Below are 18,809 nucleotides of genomic sequence, written 5' to 3'. Positions count from 1 at the left end.
TTTCTAGTTATATCCCCTTAGAGGACTCCATGGCAGCTGCTAAAGCGGATGTGCAGCTCTTATCGCAATGTTGCCTCTTTGCAAGCCTCTTCACTCGTCTACAAGCTCGTCAGTAGCAAACCGGCTAGGGACTCGACTGAGCTCGATTCAGGACCTACTGTAAACCACTTTGATCGGGGAGCCGGGACGAATATCTAACATCCAGTTCCTGAGTAACAGCTACATCCAGGTGGAGTTTGACTCTGCCCCCTTGGTGGACCGGATCCTGATGCAAAGCCCCATCGCATTACGCAGTACTCATGCATACTTCGCTCAATGGCACCACGGCTTCTCACCCACTCAGATCCCCTGGCATCTACACCAGGCTTCTCGTTGACGGTTGCCTTCCCAAAGAGTACTGCAACCTCCATCATGCGCTTGACAGTATCCTTTGGCAAGTCATTGAGACTCCTTAGATGACATAATCCTTTGGTAAGTCATTGAGACTCCTTAGACAACAGCGTTGGTGGTCACCGGGGCAGTGGGTCTCCTGTCCACCAGGGGTGCTCACAGCCTCACCAGAGAACCTTCCTCAGTTCCTCTCCTCAATGGCTCTCGTTTTCAACAATAGGTGGAAATCCCTGGACTCCCAGGACTGTTTCATTTGCCATCACATGGGGCATCTCACGAGTACCTCCCCCCCCCCCCCAGCACTCCAAGTGGCCGACTGCCCAAACCGCTCCTCGGCCAGGGTGACCAATCAGGAGCCTGTCCTCACCCTCTTGCCCCTGAGCGTGACGCTTACCCCCCACATGCGTCTGAGGATGCTCCTCACCCCCTTCCGGTGGCGGCTGAAAGACCTCCTCCCCAGCAGGTGCAGCAATGGCCGACCTCAAGGCCAAGATGGCAGCCCACCCCAAGCAACGTGACGTCAGTCACTTAAGACGGGTCTCAACGTGGGTCCCATGGTAATGATTCCCACTGAGAACCGTTACATTCAGAGCAGAGTCATCAGAAGATTCAGTGGGCCAATGGGACCTTCCTCTTCAGACCCTCCTTCACAGCATGCCAAGGGCTCTCAGTCTCAAGTGCCTTACCCAGTTGGCACTTCAGTGGAGACCCAGCCGTCCTCATCACCACCCAACATCACCTTGCCATCAGATACTCACTCTCAGCCCCCTCCTCCTCCCCCTCCCCCTCCTCCACCGACTGCCACCCTCACCTCCATCCTCTCCTCCATGTGCCTCCCGCACACACACCCCCCTGCCTCACCACTTCACTCCTACCGTCCTCCCACAATGCCCGATCCTTCCCGCTCGGGTCGGATCCAACAACTAGTACTTCACTACTTTGACCTGGTGGACATGATCATTGCTGCTTCGCCACCTAGCAGCCCTCCCGCCACAGTCTGTTGGAGGCCCCCCTCGGATCATGGGCAGCCGGTGGACGACGACTCCTTCCGGTTACAAAATTGGTGTGTCTTTTTCATTCTGAAGCATCTGGTGCTTTTTTTGTTGTTCTAGAATAAACATGATCAGGAGACTCCATGAAAAACACACAGAGACTTTTCTATGAACAAAACTAGCACAAGGCCAGCAGCAGCAGGCGGGAAGGGGAAGACCAGCAGAAGAAGTAGACATGCAGGAACTGGCAGGAGCTGAGAGAAACGGTGAGAGCTGAGAAAAGTGCAGAAGCAGATGACATTAAACAAGGGCTGGCTGGGCTGGCAGGAACTGAAGACGGAAACAGCAGCAACGAAGACAGCACAATCAAAGGCAGGATCACCGGACATGGCAATGCCAGCAGGAAGCACCGACATCAGCGACATCAGCGACAACAACGACCTCACACACACACTCTTTTTTCTGTAATGTTCTATTGCTTCACTGTACAAAGAAAGAAACCCTCAAAAGTGAGGCAAACTTCTTGAGGAACACACACACTTATTGACCAGAAGTGTGCTTGTATCTAGAAGCAATTTTTATTTCCAACAAGTCATTGCCAAATCTTGATTGGCAGCTCAAAATTGCTTATGTTTGTGTATGCATAAGTATAACATAATTGTATTTTACGATGGCATGTGCAACAACAAAACCCTCTGGATAATGACAAATCTGTAAAACAAGCCCAAATATTTATTTATTTTTTAAAACAAAAATTGGAAAAAATGTGCAACCTACACAAGTATGTGATGGGATGTGGGCTTTGATCTGGCCTTTGGACTAAATTACCTTTCTTAAAAGGCTGCGAACTTCTTCCTTCTCATTGTAAGCCACCCCTGCATGGGCCACTTGATATCTTAACATTATATTATATATATCTCTATCAAAAGCAAGCGCATAGCATGAACTCTTCAAGTTTTTCAATCATCTAATTTATCACATAATTGCACAGAGGGCTGGCTCACCACAGTAACGCCCATCTGCCATCAGGTCCACAAAAGATATGTAGTCATCTGGTATCCACTTTTTCCCTTCTTGCTCCTCAATTAGCGAATAAGCAATCTACAAATGCATAGCACCTTTAAAAATGTGTTGGACCTCTGGCATCACATACTATGTACTGCATCCATGAGGGACACTTCACATACAAGCAGCTCTGCATAATGCATCAAAAGCTTGAATTTTTTGTTAAACTCACAAATACAAAAGAATTTCAGAAATTCATTTCAACAAGAACCATCTTATTGCCTTGGCACACCTCCCAATTAAGAATATCTCAAGGGTCTGCTTCACTAAGGGATCCTAAAGGCATTAGCATTCCTGCACACCTCTGCTCCGGTCAGAGATCATTTATAAGGATTGCCTTTTTTTCAATTAGAATGTATAAATATATAAATATCGATACTACATTCCAAAGGCATCAGCATTCCTGCACTCCTATGCTCCAGTCAGAGAAATCATTTCTCAGGATTTCCTTTTTTCCATTAGAATGTATAAATATATTAAATATCCTACATTCAAAAGAAATTTGCATGGAGGATGCGTAGGGGCTTCATGGAGAACCATAAGGGCTACATGAATGAGGCATTAAGGGCTGCCCAAGAAGGTCCAATTTGGGTGCACTTTTACGTATGATGTACAATGTTCCCATATCCATGTAAGAAGCACCATGCTAGGACTATTTTTACTTCCCAAAGACCCAGTAGCAGAGTGAAACAAGCTGGCAGGCATTGGATTGATGCACAAGGCTCTCTTAAATAGAGCTCAAGAGTGTGAATCTTAGTATTTAGTTGCGTCCTCCCGGTTGCATGACCTTTCAATGATGTCCTCTCAATATTAATAAGATATTCAATGCAAAGACACTTAAAGTCACAATCATACTGTTCCCTCCTGCTTTAAATAAGATATTGACTACATGACATTTTTTATTGAAGCTTTTTATCAAATCCTTCTATTAGTTACCAAAAGAACAGCCTTAAAAGGCTAAGTATAAACTCACCTCCATGTACGGAGCGTGTTAGAAGTCATCTCCTGTCTTTATCAGACACCAGGGCCTCTGTTGTGGGTGTGCCCGCCCTTTGTAGGTGTTTTCTCATTTTTCCTCACTCCCCGTATTTTCCCCCATTTTTTTCCTATTTTTACCAGGTGTGGGAGGCAGTTCTTTGCACCCTGGCTGATCCAGACACTCTGGCCAGCATGTCCTAGATGCTGGCCAACTGCTCCTTCTGGTCCCCGACCTCTCATGTATGCTGGCCGACTGTGTACAGCTGGCCGACTGGTGGATGGAGCTGGTCGTGGACATTTAGGTCCAATCGGCTGCCTTTTCAACAGGCCGACTACATGTTTAAGGCCATATAAAATGGCCCCATGGCCCCCACACCATTGTATCTTGTTTTCACTTCGGGATCTTGTGTATAGAGCAGCAGAGTTACACGACTATCTCTCTCCCTTCTCTTGTGCCGTCTATTTTCTGCACTCTACTTGCTCTTGTGGTCTCAGATTTGGTTATCTTCAACGCTGCGTATTTTGACATGGTTTCAGAGCCCTAGGCTCTTGAAAGATCTTGGGAGTTTTCTGAGCAAGAGGGGGATTGTTGCGTTGCTGATTGGTGGATTGTTAGGGACTGTTCAGGAAGAGAAGAAGCAAGAGGAAGGGAAGAAGCAAGAGGAAGGCGGGCTGAGTTGCTGGACAGCCACTTGCAGGTTTAAAGTTTTTTTCCCACCCACCCACCCTTCTTTACATCCTTGCTATGGCAGATTTGTTAGAGATGGCTGAGAAGAATGTGAAGATCCCAACACTCCCCACGTTCCCAGTGGACCGTCAGTTGGACGGGAACAATTACGGCATCTGGAAGGTTATGATGGAGTCTGTGCTGGAGTCATATGACCTTGCTAATTTCATCATTATCGGGGTTCCACGGCCAGAAGCAGAGGAAGGGGAGTTACAGTCAACCAGGAAGAACCGCGAGACACCAGCACAAATGTGGGATCGTGTCAACGCCAAGGTCCGTTCATTTATCTTCCTCAACTGCACACCGCAAGTAATCAATTACGTAAAGCATATGACGCTGGACAGAGGCATCTGGCAGCACTTGGCTTCTCTTTATAACAGGGTATCGCCCATGAAGAGGATTTCCTTGGAAGCACAGATGCAGGTTATGAACCCTGCAAAGTCGTCGACGATGCGGGTGCAGGCCCTTCAGCAGGAAGTCCTCCAAGCTAGGAAGGAGATATCATCAAAAGATATGGCCATTACTTTGCTGTCCCATGTGCCTACTCAGTATTCCGCTTTCTACTCCTCTTTGATTATTACTAGTGGCAGGCTCAGCACCATTACCTGGGAGGAGCTTGTGCCCATGGTCCTAGACCAGGAGGAACGATTCACGAACCCTCCTCACAGCCATAGTTTCCAGAAACGCCGTTTCTGGCCCACCGATTCCACGTTTCGGAAACGTTTCCGTTTCCAGAAACGGCGTTTCCAAGGCGTTATTTTTCCAGGGTTTAGAAACCCGCGTGCTCTCTTTCGCCGGCATTTTGCGCGCTTGTTTCCGCCGCCTATTTGGAGCTGCTCTACCCATCTACCTTGCCCTCTACCCCTCTACCTCCACATCAGCCCTCTACCACGCCCTCTACCTCTCTACTTGGGGCCTCCACCTTTGCCATCTAAGCTCTACCAAGCAAGAAGGAGTCACACCTTGCTCGCAGCCTCCTACAGGACCAAAAAAACAGCCTCCACTTCTCGAATCTCTCTGAGTCTCCCGACCTCGAACCGCACAAGTAAGTTAAGTAACATGGCTCGGACTCCAGATCCTTTTTGGCAACATGTGGAGCAAGTGGGGGGTTATGCAGGATCTGGTGGCTCCAAGAAATGGAGATGTAAATATTGTGGGTTGGTCAAAACGGGGAGTGTCACCCGTGTGAAGGACCATCTTGCTCATGTTCCAAACAAAGATGTAGGGCCATGCCCCTCTGTTCCTCTAGATGTTCGGAAAAGCCTTGAAATGTGGAGGCGAAAGCGTTTGGCCATTCCTGAAGAGGAAGTATCTACAGCAATGGGTGGTCAAGAGCATGAAGCTGGTTCAAGTCAAGCAACAACAGCAAAGAGGGCCAGAGGCAGAGACACAGGATCAGATTTCTCCTCTACCTCAGTGTCGGGTGTGCATGCAAGGAGGACTCCTTTGCCAGGTGATGTATCACATTCACAAGACACCCCTCCAATAAATACTGTACAAAGGGCTAGCATCCAAGCAAGATTTCAAAAGCAAGCAATTGCAGAGGCAACTAGGGAGCTCACCCGGATGTTCATACGGTGTGCCATTCCCTTTCATGTGGCCAAGACAAATCAATGGAGGAAGACCATGTGGCATGAGGGCCATCAGCCGCATTGGATGCAAGTGGGATGGCCCTACATCTGAGGCTCTGCGGACACGAGAGCTAAAGGGGAAAAATCATGCATAGAAGTGCAGCTAGAGCCCTTTAAGGAAACATGGAAAAAAAAGTATGGCTGCACTGTATTGTGTGATGGGTGGTCAGATGTACGCAGGAGAAATGTATACAATGTTTTGGTGTCATGCTGCAAAGGCACTATGTTTTTGAAAGCCATTGATGCCTCCCTCCCAGGTCTCACAGTTACAGGTGCATTTATTTGGACACATATAAGGGAGGCTATAGTGCAAGTTGGGCCTGAGAATGTTGTGAAGGTGGTGACAGATAATGGAAGTAATTGTAAGTCTATGGGCTCTATGCTAGAGGATGAATTTCCAACCATTGTGTGGACCCCTTGTGCATCACATAGCCTCGACTTATTGATTGAGGACATAGGTCAAATACAATGGGTTGAAGCCATCTTTCGCACCGCACGAAGCATGGTGAAGTTTGTGAAGAAGAGGTCAAAAGTCTTGAGCATGTATCGGGCCTACAGCACTCTTGAGCTATTGCAGCCTGCAGCCACCAGATTTGCATACATGTTCATTGTGCTTGAGAGACTCCTGCGAGTCCGCAGAGAGTTGGTACGCACTGTCTACTCAAATGAATGGCTAGAGTGGGATGAGAGAGAGAGCCCCAAGGCAAGAGCTTTTGTGCGTGATGTCATGAGAGAGGAGTGGTGGGTAGAGGTTGAGGGGTTGATCAAAACTCTCAACCCCATCTACACAGTGTTACGCATTACAGACATGGAGGGCAGTACTCTAGGCCTTTTATACGAGTACATGGACAAGATTGGGGAGGCTCTCAACAAGCAAGACTACTTGAGAGCAGAGCAGTAAGTCTCCTCAGTCATGGCTACCCTTGCTTTACTTCTTATCTTTATTTTACTCTTGAGTCTTTACATTGGTCTCGACTCTTGACTCTTGTTTTTTGTCCTTTTTTATCTTATGGTTTGATCTCTAGAGGGTTGATGAAATCAAGGCTGTGTGGAATCGGCGATGGGATTGGTTTCACAGGCCGATTCATGCAGTAGCACATGTATTGCATCCTTTGTGGCGAGATGAGGAGCAATACGAGAACAAGGAGCTAGAAGAAGGCTTCATGACATACATCAGGAACTTGACATCTGGTAATGTGCACATGCTGAAATGTATAGAGGATGATCTCTTGGCCTTTCGCAACCAGACAGGGAGCTTTGGTCGAGAGACTGCAAAGCTTCGAGAGACTCAGCTACAGCCTGTCTCATGGTGGGAGCAGTATGGAAATTGTGCTCCCACGCTGGTAATTCACTACCCTTAACTACAGTTTACATAGTACACTGTACAATGTGCATCTTTCTTGTTTCCACTTAGTTCTAATTTCTAATTGTATGTGCATTTCAATAACAGAAACGCATCGCCATTCGAGTGCTCTCACAGGATTGCAGTTCGGGTCCATGTGAGAGGAATTGGAGCACTTGGGCCCTCTTCCATACAAAGAAGAGGAATAGGCTGAGTACCGCTCAGCTAGAGCGGTTGGTGTTTTGTCATTGCAACCTCCAGCTCCTTGAGAGGAATGCCCGACATCCGGAGCCTTCGCAGGTGAATGTGGATAAGATCGACAGCAGGAGGGAGAGGCTCATCCCAGAGATCCCACGGAGTGAGCGTGATATGTACACCTTGCTTTATGAGGAGCTGACAGTGCCGAGCCACAACACCCGCTGCACCACCCATTCTCAAAGGCAGAGGGGGGGATCCATCGCTTCCACTTCAGCAGAGGCAGAGGACCACGATCCTACTATTTCTTCATCTGAGCCTGACTCTCATGAGTCGGAGGATGACTCCTCCATGGATGATCTTGATGAGTGATTTTTGGAGCACTTAGCTCTAGGATTTTGTCATGCCAACAGCTGCTGCCAACCTGCCAACCATATGGATATTTTTTGATCATGTTTTGTATTTACTATATTCTATACATATGGATTATGGATGATGGATGATGGATGATGGATCTTGTTTTGTATTGACTCTTTTGAGGCTTGAGCCTTGAGCCTACAGTTGTCATTTCTAAATTTTGATCTATCATTTGAGTCTTTGACATTGAACTTGAGCAAAGATGTATTTTTCAAGCTTTTGTAATGTTTTTATTAATTATATATGTATGTATTAAACCCTAAAACCGAAACTCCGTTTCCCCGTTTCTTCCCGAAGGCCGAAACTCCGAAACTCCGTTTCCCGCCGTGCTCCGCACCCCCGTTTCCGAAACTCGTGGAAACTATGCTCACAGCGGAGGTTCAAAGGCCTTAACTGGCCAACGGCCGAAAGGCCGGAATAACAACAAGGGCAAGTCTTCTGAGAAGAAGCTTGACACAAATCGAGAGAAACTCAAGGCCGAGAGGTCCTGCAATGATTGTGGTGAGAAAGGCCACTATTGGAGGAAGTGTCCTAAGCGGACTGGGAAGAGTGCTGATTCTTCAGCCTTAGCTGCAAAGACTCCTGCATTTGTGCACTTAGGGATGATGGACTCAGATGCTTCATCGTCTTCGAGCGAGGAGGCAGTTAGCTTCACCGCAAAGGATACCCGAGAATGGATTCTTGACAGTGGTGCTTCCAGGCACATGACTTCGTCCTGAGACTTCTTTTTGAATCTGAAACGGCAGTCAGGTCGCATCTTCATTGGTGACAACTCCACCATTCCGATACACAGTGAGGGCAGATGGAGATTATTCCCGACGACAAGGGGGGCAAGCATGCCTCCCGTGTTCTTTACGTCCCTGCTCTTGATTTTCATCTTCTGTCAGTGCATGAAGTATGCAAGACTAGCTTTCGGGTGGAATTTGAGGAGCATTCAATTGCTCTACGGGACCGTGAGACTGGCCAGGTTGTTTGGGAAGGCAGTGTGGAGAATGGTATCTACAAGCTCTCTGCACTCTCCTCATTGACAGGTTCTCAGGTCGGAGATCTGTGGCACTTTTGTTTTGGCCTATTAAATGTGGATGCACTGCGGCGAGCTTTCCGGGACCAGATGGTGGTTGGCTTGCCAGATGTTGGCAGCAGGCAAGGACGTTGCAGTTCTTGCATACTTGGTAAGCAGCACAAGGAATCCTTTCCGAAGCAGGCTTCCAGGCGGGCTTCAAAACCATTGGAGTTGATTCACACTGACTTGTGTGGACCTCAGCAAACACCTTCATTGGGAGGATCTCTCTATTTCATGTTGCTTGTTGATGACTGTACCAGATTCACGTGGGTCTACTTTCTTTCATAGAAGGACCAAGCTTTTGCACGGTTCAAGGATTGGCACATGATGGTGGAAAAAGAGTCTGGATTGCAGGTAAAGACTCTCAGAGCTGACAAGGGGTGAATTCTCTTCGAATGTTTTTCTCAGATTTTGTGCAGATCATGGCATCAAGAGGGAACTGGCCAATACAAGATCGCCTTCATAGAATGGAGTTGTAGAACGCAAAAACAAGACTGTGGTGGAGATGGCGAGGACCATGCTGGAGCATCGTGATCTTCCTCGTCCACTTTGGGGAGAGACTGTGGCAACGGCTATCCATACCCTCAACCGGTCTCCAACGACTTCAGTACCTAATATGACTCCGTTTGAGGCATACTTTGGTAGGAAACCTGATGTCTCCCACTTCCGTGTTTTTGGGAGTGATGCATATGTACATATTCCGAAGAAGCAGAGGGGAAAGCTTGACTCCAAATCTCGCAAGCTTATATTTGTGGAATATAATTCTCTTTCCAAGGGATACAGATTGTAATCCAGAGAGGAATGAGATTGTTGTCAGCCGAGATGTGGTCTTTGATGAGCATGTTCCAGTATCCACTGTCAAGGAGCCGCCACTTCTTGGAGATCCAGAGGAGTCTGATGATGATTCCCAAACCATTGTTCCAGTTGATCAACCACAATCAGTACAGGAGGTTGAAGCTGGAGTAGAGCCCCTGCAATAGCAGGAGACTCCACGATCTGTTCGAGTACCCAGGTGGTTGATGGATACCCTTCGGGAGTCACGTGTCATGGAGCTACCCTTCGAGTGGACCACAAAGGACGGCCCTCGAAGATCGCACAGAGTCCGCGACAAAAGCAATACAGCGGAGCTTCTTCAAGTAAACTATGCTTTGATGTCTCGTATTATGCGGGACAAGGAGCCCACTTCCGTTAAGGAAGCCCTTTCACAAGATACTTGGTGGCCAAAATTGAAATGCCACAAATCACCGAGCTAAGTACCTGTTAGAGAAGAGAGTGCTGAGAGTTTGTAGATCCCATTCTCCACTCCGCCTTTCCAAACAACCTGGCCTATTGCTTTGTCCCGAAGAGCTAAGTACCTGTTAGAGAAGAGAGTGCTGAGAGTTTGTAGATCCCATTCTCCACTCCGCCTTCCCAAACAACCTGGCCTATTGCTTTGTCCCGGAGAGCAACATAATGCTCATCAAACTCCACCCGTATGCCAGCCTTGCAAACCTCATGCACTGACAAAAGATGAAAACCAAGAGCTGGGACATAAAGAACCCGGGAGGAATGTTTCCCCCCTTTACCATTGAGAATAATCTCCAACCTTCCCTCATTGTGAATCGGGATAGTGGAGTTGTCACCAATGAAGATGCGACCTGTCTGCTGTTGAAGATACTGTAATAACTCTCGGGAAGGAGTCATGTACCTACTAGAAGCACCACTATCAAGAATCCACTCCCGACGAGTATCCCTGGCGGTGAGACCAACTGCCTCCCTGCTCGAAGAAGATGAAGCACTTGTGTCCATAATCTCCAAGTGCGCAAAAGCTAGAGTCTTTGCAACAACTACAGCTGAAGAATCAACACTCTTCTCGATACTCCGCTAAGGACACCTTCTCCAATAGTGACCCTTTTGGCCACAATGGTTACAAGTCTGCTCGGCCTTCAAAGCATCACGCTCTGAGTCGAGCTTCTTCTCAAAAGACTTCTTCGATGAAGACTTCCCTTTGCCCTTATTGTTGTTGCGACCTTTAAACCGCTGGCCGATCAAGGCCTCAAAACCTCCGCCTTGTGGAGGGTTCGTAAACCGCTCTTCCTGGTCCAAAACCATAGGTACAAGCTCCTCCCATGTGATGGTGCTAAGCCTCCCACTGGTGATCAAAGAAGAATAGAAAGCTGAATACTACGAGGTCAGATGAGATAGCAAAGTGATGGCCATATCCTCTGAAGATATCTCCTTCCCAGTCTGAAGAACCCCTTGCTGAAGAGCCTGGAGTTTGTTGATGTGCTCCCGCGTTGTTGAAGACTTTGGAAGATTCATCACTCGCATATGCACTTCCAAGGAAATCCACTTCATGGGTGATACCCTGTTATACAAAGAAGCCAAGTGCTGCCAAATACGTTGGGCCAGCGTCATGTGTTTGATATGATTAATCACCTGGATTGTGCAATTAAGGAAGATGAAAGAACGCACACGAGCATTGACACGATCCCATAACCATGCCTGAGCCTCCCATTCTTTCCTAGTAGAAGGTAAAAGCTCCCCTCCCCATCCTCCAACTCCGGCCGTGGAGCACCAACCACAATGAAATCAGCCAAGTCATAGGACTCCAAGATAGACTCCATCATTACCTTCCAGGTGCCATAGTTGGTCCCGTCCAACTATCGATCCATCGGGAATGTGGGGAGAGTGGGGATCTTCACATGCTTCTCAACCATCTCAAGCAAATATGCCATCTCAAGGGTTCACAAGGTCTTGTGAAGGGAGGGTGGGTGGGAAAAAAAATAAAGAAGAGGCTACAAACACTTGTCACTATGCAAGGTGGCTGCCCAACAGTGATGGCCGCCTTCTGCCCATTCTCCAAGTCCCGAACAGCCCAAGAATTTTCCAATCAGCACCAAAAAACAGCAAACCCTCAAGCTCTCCCTGTCTCCAAGCTTCAAGCCACCTAGGGCTCTGATACCATGTCGGAATGCACAGCGGAAAATGAGACAACTGCTGTGAGAAAGGAAACGCAAAAGTATAGAGAGAGAGAGAGAAGCTGTATAAACTCTGCTATATACAATCAAGATCCAGTACAATGACAAGTGGGGGAGCAAGGGTGGTATTTATACCACCCTATGTTGCTGGTTGGCCAGCTACAAACAGCCAACAAACTACAGCCATGCCCACGACTGAATAAAACAAGTCGGCCAGCACATATGGAGTCGGCCAGGACCAGATCAGTCAGCCAACACAAGAAGTCCCCCACGACTAGCAAAAACTAGAAAAACAATGGAAAAAACAAGGAAAAATGGAGACTACTCCTAACTTGGGCGGGCACACCCACAACAAAGGCCCTCACTCCCTACTGAAGTAATATGGTACACACAAGAGATGACTGCTAACAGATGATGCCTAGGCCCCATCTATGGCACGATTGTATGATCACTCTCCAGGTCACCTTGGCTCGAGCAAGCCTCCCGTTTCAGAGCCAGTCCCAGCAATAGATGGGGCTCGGACTATAGCACAGCAATCGTCTCCTAGAAAGTGAAGATGTCGTCCAAAATGCTCCGATCCTAAACAAACCCTATCTGAGTGTCATGAATCAAGTTGGGGAGGAAAGGCTGCAATCTCCAACTAGCCTTGGACAAAATCTTGTAAGCGAGGAGGGTGATGGGTCTCCCCGGCCCCAAATCTCCAATATGCCATCATTGCCTCTTTGGGAATCAAGTAGCGGTCTCGAGGAGGGTGATGGGTCTCCCCTGCCCCAAATCTCCAATATGCCATCATTGCCTCTTTGGGAATCAAGTGGATCAAACCCTCTTATATCCTCTCTGGCATGGCATCCTAGTCATAATCTCATTGAAGGCTGCTCTAAGGCCGCCTTCTATGAGATCCCAGTGATGAAGAAATAAGGAGACTGGAAGCATGTCCGCTCCCAAGCATTCGCCCCTAGGAAGTGCCGCCATGGCCTCCACCAGCTCCTCAATTGTGAAGGGAGTCAATAGGAAAGTCCGAAGAGCAAGGGAAACCACCTCTCGTGTATGCCGCCAAACCCGCTTTCATGCATCCACCATCAGTGAGGATATGTGAGAACCCGTGAGAAGGGATCTGAAGAAGTCTGTGGCTATGACTCGCATGGGGGGATTTCAAAACAATAGATCCATCCTGGCCTCCCAACCTGCGGATACCATCTCTCCACCTGTGGGGACTTGTAATCTCAAAGAAATCCCTAGTGGTCATATCTCCTGCCTACGTCCAAAAGGAAGCTTTGGAATGATATCTGTACTCCACCCTCCACTCCTCTATGGATCTAAGTTCAGTACGGGCGGCAACCAACTGACCCTCAATCCACGGGCTATCTGGGGCATTCTCCTGAAGTCGCTAAAGAGAAGCTAGGCTTCTCTTGCTCACGAAATCCAACCAATCTGCTCTCTGTTGCCTCCTGCAATAAACTGCTAATCTCACCTAGACCTACATCCAAGGTGCCTACGGGTGGTAGATCCTGAGAGAAAATCCAGCCCCTCCCAAAGATGCTCTATTCTGTTGCATATCTCGAACTCGTGGATGAGGCTATCAAGGATCCGAGTGCTCAAGAGCATGTCCTACCTCCAAGGATCCTCAACAAATAGAATAACCGGTGCATGATCCGAGAAAGTAGTGCAAGCCAAAATAACAATCATGCCACCATGACCGCAAGCCCACTCATCCACATAGACCCTACCTGGTCTAGATAGGTTGAGGCCAGTGCTCCTCCTATCAGATCTCAAGAAGCACAAACTCTCGAGGCTACGTCCAAACTCTGGTAAATGCCAAGGGTCCTGCCCCCTAAGAGCCACAATCAATTTCTCCCAAGCACAATACTCTATGCCCAAAACTGTAGCCATGCCTCCTCCGAGTTTATCCTCTACTGACTCTAGCATGTTAAAGTCCCCACCCGTACGCCTGTGGAAGGAACTGATGAACTATACTCCAAAAGGTGGGTCTACCTACTGCGGCGTTTTGTGATATACATTTAAAAAGCCCACACGATGCTCTCCAATCTTGATGGTCACCCACACTGAGCCCGACCAGTGTCAATGGTGCCTGAGCCTACTACTGGCGGTAATACCTACTCACTGACAAAAATACCAACTCCCCCCAAGGGCCAAAAGAATGAGACCAGAAAGTGTGACTCCTGCCCGGTAGGATCTTCCCGCAATGACGGGTACACCCCTTTGAAAGATGGTGCTGATGGAGAAAGAGGATATCAATGGATCCCCCAACTACTACTCTATGAAGCTCTCCTCTAAGGACACCACGCCCCTTAAAGCATTGTTGCCCCCCCAAACCCTAAATGTTCCATGAGACAATCCGCATATCTAATCTCTATGGGAAGAGGAACTATCAGAGCTACCCTCCACTCGAAGAGTCTTAGGCATGGGTTTCACAATCGGTCCTAGGGCGAAGACACGCCAGGTGGGCGTGGATCCTGCCCTCCATGTGGTGCCACTCTGTCCAAGCCCAGGAATAAGTGTAGTTTGGGCTCCGCCTGTCTCAAAATGCAAGTATCTATAGGAGGGGACAAGGGGTGCTGCTACTGAGATACGAAGGAACACAAAAAGCATACGCAGTGCGACAGGGCTCAGCTGCATGACTCTGTCCGAAGTTGCTAGCAAGACGAACTCAACCTCGTAGTAACCACGCCCCAAACAATGATCTTTCCAGGCACGCTGTGAGGGTTCTAGCTATTGGCCTCTATAACAAAACCAGACACTACACAAGTGAGAGATATACAGATATAAGAAATTGGGGTTCCCAAATTATCTGTTCCAAGGGCATATATCTATCCAAATGATACCATCAGAGTTCTTGAGAATCAGAGGAAATCTGAACCAGCAATTACAACCTCCTTGGATGGATGGATGCAGCTCCTTGCTCTTCCCTAGTTCTCTAGATCAATGGGTTCCCAACCTATCTAGCTTGCTTGTCCTCTTAACCTCTGATACAACTCAAATGGGCTTCTCTCTCAGCTTTAAAACAAACTAGACTACTGGCTCCCCTGTAGAACAAACTCAGATTCAACACAATAGCATAAACCTGAGATCTTCTAATTCACATCCAGCTTTCCATTGTTGATCTCTCTTGAACAAGCCATAGAATTCAAAGACCCAGTGCTTGCTAGCAATGCATCCTTTACTTCTAAAGTTTACTCAATCCTTTGAATTGATGAGGATGAACTAATACAATCATAGTCTGACCTCTCTTGCTCAGGACATTCACAAGTCCAGAGTTCAAGATCCACAGCCAAGAATCCATTGTTCAAACATTGAATAACTAGATACTAAACATTTAGAACTCACTCAACGCATAGTTACATGGAAAACTTACCGCAGATCCTCTTCATTGGAGCTTACAGAAACAAGAGGAAAAAAACAATGGTACTTTACGCTTCTGGAGATGAGCAATTTGATAAAGCTGAAGAAGATGAAGTCCCTGTTTATGAGCATCCAGCAAACAGCAACCAGGCAACAGCTCCATGCACCAAAACAGAGAGCTTGAGGAAGAACCAAATTCCACCAAGGTAGATTTTACAGATGCTCTGACCCCCCAACTCACTTGGGCCCCAACCTGTATCTACACCCCTGCTCTGGCTCAGCATCCCACAAACTCAAATTCTCCAACAAAAGTCTGCAATTCTCAGTAACAACCTCTGAAATTGAAGCTACTTCTCCAATTCAATTTGAATTGAGCCTTCCAAGACTCAATTCACATACCTTTGTTGCCCAGCTCCATGCTCCCTCCCTTAACCCCATAGCTACTCATCACTTCTTCTCTGTCCACTGCTGCTCTGCACAAAACACAACGTTTTCTCTGTTCCCAGCCTTTTTGCTCAGCATCTCAGGCTCTTTATCATCCCAGCTCTCTCCCTCTTCTCTGCTCTCTGTTCTGTATGTTCTACCATCAGCCCAACATCATTTTTTCTGTCAATTGGCCAATAGCAGGCTGGGATTAGCCCTCCTCTCTCTCTGCGTGTAACTTCCCCTGCAAAAAAAAAACCCGACTTTTTCCCCAATTCTCCTGCTGGTGAGCATCCCCTGTTCAAATTTAGCAACATCACCCACCTTCCATTTTGAACTGCCAGTTCTTTGCCCCTTCCACAACTCATGGTGCCTCCACATTCTGCCAAGTGGAATATCTCCATGTATAGACATGGGATGTATATACCAATGTCTCAACCCATAGCATCTTATCATACATAATGACGGAGCAACCACTATAATTATGAAGGCTGAAACAGTTTAAAAAACAACTATTCCTGATGGACCCTTAGCAAAATGAAGCTCTTCCTCTGGATCTCTCAGTTTCATCTTCCTTCTCAGACTCACCTCATCCCCTTTACTCTCAAAAAACATAGGAAATACACCACCCCTATTCACATGATTAACCATGAGCCATCTTTAACATCAACATATATACACTCACCTATCTCATCATCCCTACATGATATGACTATTCACAATCATACTCACCCAGACTTGTATTCCCAACAAACCCATGCTACCCATATGAACAGACTCCATGTGGATGTCAGATGTATACATCAATGTATCATCATCATGCACATCATCCAACACAGCTTATTTCCAAGACTCTCTACATGCATTTCAGTCATCTACTGTCAAGCATCAAACCATAAGAATCTAAAAGCTGCCTAAAGCTACTCTTACCCATATTTACAGCATCCATGAGCTTCTAGCTGGGGCTCTGATCCCTCTTGCAAGCATCATGAAATTTCCCCTCACAACGCCAAGGAGGCTAGCCTATAACAGATCCCTAAGGTGTCCACGCACCGGGCAGCTACCCACAATCTTGCATACCAAGGTGGAGGCCTCTAAAGATGCAGAAGGTGAAAACGGGAAAAACGAAATCGCCCAGGGGGGCAGTGCGCAAAAGAAGGGGAAGGGAGGGAGAGTGCAGCTGGCGGAAAACCCAGAAAACAAGGCGCGGCAGGGTGGGAGAAGACAGTAGGCGGAAAGGAAGAAAACACCCAAGGGGGGCATCCTGCAAGAGAGGAGAAGGGGAAGGGAGGAAGAGGGCACAAGTGGGCAGATAGGCAAAGAGAGGAGAGGCGGGAGCAGCACGAAAGTGGACAAGGGGAGAGGGCGCAAGTTCACGAACAGGGGGGACTGCTCCAGCTCACGCTCGCGCCTCAAGCTTTTTTATTGAAAATTTTACATAGAAGATCAAAATCTTTGCTACTTTGCCAAGTTCGAATCTAAATCGTCCAGGCCATGTCATTGCAACAAAAATTCTATGAGGATATTTTGTTGAGTCTCTCATTGTGGTATATCCAATACCATCTTCAATCTCTAGCACATGTTGAAGCACATGGACCTAGAGAATCACCTAGAATATATTTTTTAAACCATGATTTTTTTTTTTAAGAGTGAATCTTTCCCCAAATTCCAATCCATAAATTCTTTTTCATCATCCAGAATAGCCCAGCAGTCGTAGCATTGGAAGGACCAAATTTTCATTCTTGTAACGATGAGAAGCTACATATAGAAAAGAACCATGTGTCCTTGAAACTCATCACATTGTCGGCGGACGGACTTTATTAGCTCAAGATTGTTTTGCTCTTGCACTTGCATCTTTGACTTGGGAAAAGGGCATCTTTCGTATCTCCAATAATGCAATCTACCAAAATCATCTTGTGATGAATCAAAAAATTTGTCGGAATAAGTAAAGTTTGACAATAGGTAGCTTGAAATAGTGTCATCAATAGAAATATGGTAAGACTTATTGTAGGCAACAAACTTGGTCAAAGGTAAATAATCTTCCCATAAATTCAACTCCAACTGAATATAATCACTCTCTCCTGTTTGAGGATGATAAGCATAGTTCCTAATGAGTTGAAAAACAAAGTCCAAAAATATTTTTTGCATTTTGTATCTCTATTGGATCTTGGTAACCCATGAATGTGAAAGACATGGTGAATGAATAAGGAAGCTATATCAGTGGCATGAGCTGATGTTTTAAAGTGAACTAGGTATGACGTCTTAAAGGTGATCCATGTTGCCTTGGAGGAAGTAATGAAATCGATTGTGATACTCTCCCATCTTGCATTTGCTAGGGGCAATGGCAGAAATGTCCAACAAGCGCTTACCAACTAGCCTTCATTTAGTGACAAAAGAAAACTATAACATGCTGACGCTTAAAGGCATTTTACTTGTAAGTACATTGAGAACCAGTGCATTATCTTGCAAGAACGGGAGAGAATAGAGAGGAAGAGAGAAGAATGGAGTAGTTGCACGGTAACCAAATGCGGGTCCCGAATACCCACTGAAGAGCACCTTCCCAAAGGAGTATTTACTTTGACTACTGCAACTAAAATGATAAAAAGAACAATGAGCGGGGCTGAATCCGCCCAAAGAACTGAATTGAACTGTTACCTCAGGTAGGGCTTGAGTTAACCTCTTTAAGGGCTGCAATTGGCTGCCAGATCTCCCAGTTTGACGACGACCTTCTAGACATTAATCTATGTGCAGGCTGCTTGGGGGCTGCCAAAGATGAAGCATGAACTGAATATGAAAATGGGTAAGAATGAGGATTTCTGCAGCTTTATACAGAACTAGGGGCTTCTCATGTAATGGCCGACTGGGTGTAGGGCCAGGCCAACTAGGGGAAACCCCTATATACTGGCCGAATCAGGTCCTTGGCCGTCGTGCACCCTGGGCATTGGCCAATGGCCATTGTGAGCTGCCCACAGTCCCTATACACCATGCCCACTTCCTCCACATAGATCTTATGCTTCCTGTGCTTCTTGGTTGTTGCTAGTGCCAACACATTTTACTTGGGTTGCCTTAGGCACCTAACTTAACAAGAATCTAAGTGTCTGGTTACCCTGTACATCATATCTTACTACCAATGGGTTACAATGATATATATATACCTAGATGAATCCAGGAACATGTCCAAATTCACCTTTTAGGAATGTGCATGTTATATACTCATGGTAGTCAACCCACAAGACTATATAACTATCAACTCTATTATGCATAGT

General features: G+C 46.9%; 2 protein-coding genes across 12 annotated transcripts in view; one reads left to right on the top strand and one right to left on the bottom strand.

The window, feature by feature from the left end:
• The window catches only part of LOC147633069 (uncharacterized), a 34,877-nt gene that overhangs the window by 8,753 nt on the left and 7,315 nt on the right, over positions 1–18,809 (bottom strand). For all 10 annotated transcript variants that reach the window (XR_015267078.1, XR_015267077.1, XM_086806071.1 and 7 more), the window contains 2 exons: positions 2,387–2,483; positions 2,211–2,257 (listed from right to left, as the gene is read on the bottom strand). Coding sequence is in view for 8 of the 10 variants with exons in the window: in XM_086806071.1 (XP_086662197.1) it covers positions 2,211–2,257; positions 2,387–2,483 (144 nt within the window). In the remaining 2 variants the exon portion in view is untranslated. The remainder of the gene's footprint in view (positions 1–2,210; positions 2,258–2,386; positions 2,484–18,809) is intronic.
• Positions 4,679–7,838, top strand: LOC147633070 (uncharacterized). Of its 2 annotated transcripts, none has more exons than XR_015267079.1 (2): positions 4,679–6,680; positions 6,811–6,937. XR_015267079.1 is itself a non-coding variant. In XM_086806073.1 (2 exons), the coding sequence occupies exons 1-2, from the start codon at positions 6,007–6,009 to the stop codon at positions 7,142–7,144; spliced, it is 1,008 nt and encodes a 335-aa protein (XP_086662199.1). In that variant the 5' UTR covers positions 4,699–6,006; the 3' UTR covers positions 7,145–7,838. The 2 variants fall into 2 exon arrangements, 1 of the variants encoding a protein (XP_086662199.1); XM_086806073.1 differs by having other exon boundaries at positions 4,699–6,680; positions 6,811–7,838.

This window comes from Cibotium barometz, chromosome 12, assembly GCF_041138505.1.
Source record: "Cibotium barometz isolate CiBa-2024 chromosome 12, ASM4113850v1, whole genome shotgun sequence".
Taxonomy (NCBI): Eukaryota; Viridiplantae; Streptophyta; class Polypodiopsida; order Cyatheales; family Cibotiaceae; genus Cibotium; species Cibotium barometz.
Note: the sequence above shows the minus strand (reverse complement) of the source record. Positions and strands in the feature narration are given on the sequence as shown.

Coding starts and splice junctions, on each gene's coding strand:
- LOC147633070 (XM_086806073.1), top strand. CDS start 6,007: ATGTTTTTGAAAGCCATTGATGCCTCCCTCCCAGGTCTCACAGTTACA. Junction 6,681..6,810: donor GACTACTTGAGAGCAGAGCA/GTAAGTCTCCTC, acceptor TGATCTCTAGAG/GGTTGATGAAATCAAGGCTG.